Raw genomic sequence first — 7,366 nt, 5'->3', positions numbered from 1 at the left:
TCTTTTATCAAAAAAAAAAAAAACATAACATATCAGAAAGATCGAAAATGCGAGAAACAATTTATCAAAAGAATGATACATTAAATAACCAAGGGAGGGGGAGAAATAAGTGGGAGATCTTAATAAAAGGCAAGAAATAAGTGGGAGATCCTAAGAAGAGGCATGTTTTTATCTCGAAAGAAATGGCTTCTCAAATTTGCTCAATAGTATGCACCATTACAGTTTGTATTTCTTTCCCTTTATATTGCTTATTTCACATTTCAGGTCCAAAGATGTGCAGAGGACATGTCTATCTTAATAACCACCTACGAAGGAAACCACAATCACCCCCTATCAATTTCAGCGACAGCCGCGGCTTCTACCTCATCTGCAGCTGCTTCCATGCTCATGTTTGGCTCGTCGAGCTCCGGATCAGCCCTTGGGGCATCAGCTATCACCACTACCTCTGCTGATCTACATGGTCTAAACTTCAATCTCTCAGATAACAAAAGCGCAAGACAGTTCTACCTACCCAACTCCTTAATCTCATCTTCACCCTCATACCCTACCATCACCCTTGACCTTACTGCACCACCGTCCTCTTCATCCTCCTCATCTTCCCAATTCAACAGGCTAAATACGAGCTTCCATTCCACCCCAAGATATTCAACATCTTTGGGCAATGCTTACCTAAGCTATGGCACTCAGTCCTACCACAAAGGCCACATTGGATCATTAAGTCTTGGAAAGCAACCTCAGGAACATTTCTACCAACCTTATATACAAAAGAACAACCCAATTCCACAACAGGCCATGTCTGAAACATTTGCAGCCACAACCAAGGCCATCACATCGGACCCAAGTTTACGATCAGTTCTAGAGGCCGCGATCAGGTCGATAGTAAACAAAGGTAGTACTGGGGAGAATTTTGGGCAGAATTTGAAGAGGGGGTGAGCACTTGATCACAACCACTTCTCCCTACTCATGAATACGAAATGCCAACAAGGGATGTTGATGTTTCTCCCACCTTATTTTCCATTTTCAACCTCTAAGAGTGCCTCTCAGTCTTCAACTGATAATAAGGACCGTATCAACTGACGGGCATTCAAGTAGTTGACCATTGGGATGCTCTTACTTCTTTATTTGGCTTCTTATGAAGAAATTTATGCGTGGTGAAGGTGATAGCAAGTAAGGGATGATGTTTATTAAAATTTGTTGAGTCACATTGAGTTGTTCTTTGAATAGGTTTCTTGTTTCCTTGATAGTTAAATTAGGTTTTTTTTTTTTTGTAATGAAAATCTTCTTCTTCCTTTCTAAGATTTTATAGATTCAATAAAGTTTAGGGTTTTGTTTTTCTTTTCCTTTTTCTCCTACAGTATATGTGATGATTATTTATGGATAATTTGGCTTACCCAAAAAAAAAGAAAGAATTATGGATAATTTGAGCTTTAAAGAATAGGTTTACTAGGTCATGAAGCCTTACTTTGAAAGTCATTTTTTATCATTGGTTATGATCTTTATCTCTTCCTAGAAGTTTGCCAAAAATTTATTCCTCCCTAGATTATACTCAAAGGTATGACGAAGATATTTTGTACAAATGGAAAAGGACAAATCTAATTCATAGTTTTCATTTTCTAATGCGTCATGAAAAGGAGTGGGGATGATGTACACTCTCACACTCTCACACTCTCACACTCTTTCATCTCCGTGACACTCTCTAACACCATCCTGTGTGCCATTGACTTGGTGTGGGAGATGCTAAAACATGTGGCAGTTTATAGATCCCTTCCCATTAACTTAATAATAAACATGTTATATCATAAGTTTATAAAAGTAATCAAAGATGGTGGTAGTCCTTTGATTAAGGCATTTCATATTCTTGCATCAAATTTCAACAATACTCCATTCAAAGGCTAATGGTAATAGTAAATGAATCTTATAAAAGAAAAAAAGAAAAATGGATGGTAAATGATTGATCCTAAAAACATACTTTCATTGTACAGCCAAGCTAATAGGATCCCGTAGAATTAGTACGAACATCAAACATAAGAGATGCACGAGGATCATTAACATTTTTGAGTGATAAAAATATCATAAAAGGATTATCAGTTATTAAGGAAAATTACATCAATATTTTAGGAGTATAAACTTGTGTAGAATTAAAGTAAAAGTTCATGGAAGAGGAAGTGAGAGAAACAGTATGAAGGAATAGGATGATGAAAACACTATGGTGTTTCTTGAATCACAAAACACATCAATTTCTCGGTGTATTGGTGGCCCGCTTCTCTTATTAGATGCCTAGGAAAATGGGTGAGGAAATTTTTTTGGACGGATGATGTGGAATCTACGAAAGCAATTATGGTAAAATGGGACATGGTGTGTAGACCAAAAGAGGAGGGGCTTGGGTATTAGAAGGTGGAGACTTATTGATTATTCATTGTTTCAGGGAGACAAATCCTTTCCTGATTACTTGGCAAAGGCTGCAGAAAAAATCCAATCTTCAGTTGTGATGGTTACTCTTCTCACCTATATCAATGAGTTGGCGATAAATATAGTAGATTGTGATTTAGATTTATGATAGCTATTGTGAGTCCCTGCTAATAATTCAAAACTTATTTCCCGTTTCACCAAAAAAAATAAATAAATAAATAAAACAAAACTTATTTCCCATGAGTTGTGTTTATGATTTTTTTTTCCTTAATATTTTTCTTCATAAAATCTGGTCTTCTAGCAAAAATTAAAGAAAAACCCTACAGTGTTGATACAATGACTCCCATAGAATCACATATCTTGACATTTATCTAAGCTCTAAGGATCAAACCATTGTTGCTGACTAATGTAGAAGCATTGTTCGTATCACAGTAATTAGCTTTTCGAAAACCATACATGTTGTTGAAAGAACTCCAACATTACCAAACATCAGAAATATAAATCTCAAACATGAGATAGATGGAAAGTCCATTATATATATATATATATATATGTAAATCAAATAAGCAAATCTCAATCCAAAAGGATGATCCTGCTTAAATATTTTTTCTTTTTTTGAATGATTAAAATATATTCAACAAAGTCGAAATTCCCCCCCCCAAAAAAAAAAAAAAAGAAGAAGAGGAAAGAATAGGGAAAAAATAAGAAAAAAGCTCCACAACATAATCAACGTCTTATCCCTATAACAGAATCAAGTTGGAAGGGAATCTGAAGAGGGATACAAGGACAGAGCCAACCCACAATAGTCAAACATCTGGGCTTACCAAAGAGAGCCTAGCCGACTGAGAGTACCGGTCAAAGGACCACACCCCTACTAACCCCTTGCCGCTTTAGCTTATTCTTCTTTAACAAAAGAAAAGGACAGTCCAAAAACACTCACTTGGGCTTACTCGTAGTAACTTTAGCCATCAGAAGGCAAAATCTTGACGGAACTAATTTGGCCTTCTTCCTACTTTGATTTTTGAAAAGAAATAGTCAGACCCTGTGACGATTCTTTGAAATAATATTATAACAAAAACATAGCTAAATGCTATACTTTCACTTCATTTAATCCCCATTAATTCAAGCTTTTCTTAGAGTTATGTCAAAGTTTTGAGCAGAATTTGCTAGCTAGATAAAGAGCGTAGAATGGCTTTGGATTGAATATGACTCTATGGCAGCGGTCATTTCTGTTCACTCTCAATGCATTCCGTGGTTTACGGCTCAATATTAGTTGTTCTTACAATAGTATCTTAGATCAGTGTTGTGAGAGATCATCCACTGTTTTTGGGGAGGAAATCCAATTGCTGATATGATTTATTTTCCTTTATATGTCTGTGATGAGATTGCTTTTGATGTGACCTCTAGATCAAGATTAGATTTATGTACGGACATTCATTGCCAAAGGTGGGGGTTCTCTATCGGCATATAATTATATTTGTCTAGAAATGCCTAGTCATTAATTGCTTGTATTATTTTTTTCTCTTCTTTTTCTGGTATAATTTAATGTTTTAGCAAAAAAAAAATTTTTTTTTTCTAAAAGCCGAAAAAAATAAAATAAATAAATAAATACATTCAGCGGCAGCAGAAACCACTGTTTTGGGTTTATTTTATGGTCAGAAAAAAACTTTGCTGGAGGTTTTTGAGCAACTTCCTCTCTACAGACTGCAGGTTTCTTGAACGAGTAACTGATAGAGTTTGACCACTTCAGTGGTTAATATGACCCTCTTCAGCACAAGGGGGTGTTTTGGAGAGGAACCAGTGAGAGTTTTAAAGTCTCTTGTTTTCTCTCTCCTGTTTCGTGTTTCTCTCTCTTCACTGGTCATTCAAATCCATCTATAAGGCCCAGCCATCCAATCAACTGGCCACATGGATGGAATGAGTCATAAATATAGATCAAGTCAAATCTGTGTGTGTGACACACTTTGGTCCTTATAATGCATACTCTTTTGTCTAATTTGGAATGCCGGTCAAGGCTCTAACGCATGACCCAGCCATCAATTATTGTCAGATATTTAGCTCACCATGTCATTGTGTAATCTTAATTACGCGAAAGTAGTTATTATAAAATTGGTCAATCTCATCTTCCAATTCAATTGGTTCGGGTAGTCAATGACGCCATTTTATGATCATCAGTCAATAACTTATAAAAGTATGATTCAAACCAAAGATTCATCATAAGAGAGGTGAGAAGTGATGGAGGTCACATTTGAATAGTCCTATCATTCATCCCCCATTGAAAGAAACTGTCTTTTAGAAGAATACATAATAAAGCTATGATTTTTTTTCCCCTACTAAACTCCTCAAAACTCAACTGTTGGAGAAGATCAGCTATACATGAATTAGGTCAAGTCTTGCTTAGTCATGCTGATTTCGGCCAAGTCCGACCGATTCTTGGATAATTTAGATTGTAATCAAATTATAATCAATGGAAATTGATCTCATACGTAATTTGAAGCTTTTAAAATCTTATCACTTCAAATGGTAGAAAAAAAATATATATATTTCTCTTGTTTACGTAAATACTAGGACTATCTAAATGATATCTTCTTTTATTACGCTTTGTCGTATTTCAAAAATTATTTTAAGTCAAGAGTATAAGAAGATCTTTAAAAATAATTTACAAGTGATTTACCATTTTATCATTCTGAAAAATTATTATTATCTAGCATAGTTTTCTAATATACATGTGAAAAGGCATTTATCATGATACAAAAAGAAATTTTGTGTTATACAAATGGGGTGAAAAAAAATTAAGGCTACAAATTATAAAATACCTTAAGAGGTGTCAGTAAGAAAATCTCATAATTAAAAAGAGACAGTTTGGCGTTGCGTATGCGACTACGCTGCCCCCCATACTTTGAAGATGCTTCTGTGAGTCTACCCATTAACTCAGTGTATTGATATTACCTATAATAGACTGATAGGATTCTTTCTCCTTTAAAAGAATAACCATAAGATATTTTTCATTATTCATAAAATGGGACAAACCATATATCATCACACATCGGCTGATTCAATGATCATCTATTCTTGTGAGTTCAATTCATGATAAAATATACTATAGCAACGAGAGGATAAAATTGTCTTGGTTCCATATAATTAAGTTGCAAGTGTAGTTTGAGCATTCTACCCAAAAAGATAGAAATATTGTGTAATCTGAAAATTAAGATTGGATAGAAAGTTTGAAAATGTTACAAAGAAGATGATGCTGCAACATATTGTCAATCATGTGATGCCTATAGATTCACAAAAGATAACCAAATCCCCCTCCAAAAAGCAAAGGACGTACCAGACATAAAATTGTCAAAATGATGATGGGATCAATGGTTGGATCATATCAAGCATGAGAAAAAATATTTTTAAGGTCTTAATTTCAAGGAGGGGTTTAAGGGTGGAAGCATAGTTACAGCAAAATATATATAAATATATATATATATATATATTTCCAAGTTCAATGCTCTGTTGGCCATTCCACATAGGGGGATTTACGGAGGAGTCAACAAGAGCCCAAGGCCATACTTCTTGGAATGCAAAGAAATAAGTGCAAACCAAGCACCAATGCATTTGAGAGGAGATGACCAAGTGACCAACCCTCAGGCAGGTACTCCACTGAGCACTGTAAACCATCAGGCTAAGGCCCAGATGTTAATACTGGACACTAATACAAGAATAGAGTTTCAAAGGGAGTTAGTGTTAAGGGCGAATTCTTGGCTGCCATATAGCTATTGGCACGTATATAATATATGGAATTTCTTGATTTGAGAGGGGCAGATGTATAGAATTGGTTACTACCTGAAAAGCAAGTTACACTCAAGCTCATCTAGAAGTAAAGGGGGGAAGAGTGATAATAAGAGGAAAAGAGCAGATAATAATAATCATGGGCGGGATCCGAACAAGTATGAATCTCTCCCACTCTTATGTACTAGGCTATAGAGAGCCATCCTTCTGGAAGACAAGAGCTTATGATTAAACTTTGGTGCTAAAAACAACGAATATGCCACATGTTTAATTCAATTTCTATTTAAAAAAATGGGGAAGAAATACGGGCATATCTTCAATATATAACAGGCATGTACATCCTTTTTTCATATAAGGCATGTACATCCTTATATGGAAGCATTAATAACAAGTAGAAAACTCAATATCACACATATGACTATTAAATAGTCTCTTTAAAGGATAATAAAAATGATAAAATTATCCATTCTCCTTGAAAGAGAAAAGAGATAAAGATTTTGGTTAAACATGTATAATGGCATATTTATCCATCACTTTTACTGAAGATAGAAATATGTCCATAAAAGCAAGAGCAGTCCAACTCATTCATTCACCCAAAGGTGTACCTTTCCATCCATACACATTACTCATAGGGTACAAGCTCTAGGGAGACCTCAAGTGGGTAATGTGATGGCATCTGCTAAACAATTTGCCTAGAAGGGTGAAGACAAAATCTTATCCATAATAGTCTAAGATCTTCTTTAGAGATGGCCGTTTTAATTAAGTTCCCACTTGAAAACCTGTATGAATTGTAAGTAGTCAAGACGTGAAATTGCCCCCAGGACAAGTCCCCATAGGACCAAAGGGCGATAGTGGGCATGCCAAGACTTGAACCCACAACCAGCCAACTCGAGCGGTGATGGATTGACGGCATTTTCACCATTAGACTACTGACTCCATTGGTAGTATCATTTAAGTCTCAAATGTCAACATTAGTTTCAAAAAAAACCCAATTGGACCAACGGTTAAACCAGGGTTACATATATCACAGATATATGGATATAAACAAAAAATGAGAGCGGATCAGATTCTCATACAAGAATTTATTCTCATATGGGATAGATCCATACAGATGGAAAAACCCTATGCTGGATTATGTAACCAGAAAAAAAAATGCATTTTCCTACTATATGTGTAA

The 7,366-nt window shown here is 35.3% G+C and overlaps 1 protein-coding gene across 1 annotated transcript in view; it reads left to right on the top strand.

Moving 5' to 3' along the window:
* Positions 1 to 1,286, top strand: part of LOC122058722 (WRKY transcription factor 72A-like) — a 2,939-nt gene extending 1,653 nt beyond the window's left edge. Inside the window, exon 4 of the mRNA XM_042621392.1 lies at positions 265 to 1,286. Coding sequence (XP_042477326.1) covers positions 265 to 933 — 669 coding nt within the window. The 3' untranslated portion in view covers positions 934 to 1,286. The remainder of the gene's footprint in view (positions 1 to 264) is intronic.
* Positions 1,287 to 7,366: the final 6,080 nt, after the last annotated feature.

Source organism: Macadamia integrifolia, chromosome 13 (assembly GCF_013358625.1).
Source record: "Macadamia integrifolia cultivar HAES 741 chromosome 13, SCU_Mint_v3, whole genome shotgun sequence".
NCBI lineage: Eukaryota > Viridiplantae > Streptophyta > Magnoliopsida > Proteales > Proteaceae > Macadamia > Macadamia integrifolia.
This window is presented reverse-complemented; position numbering and strand designations above follow the sequence as displayed.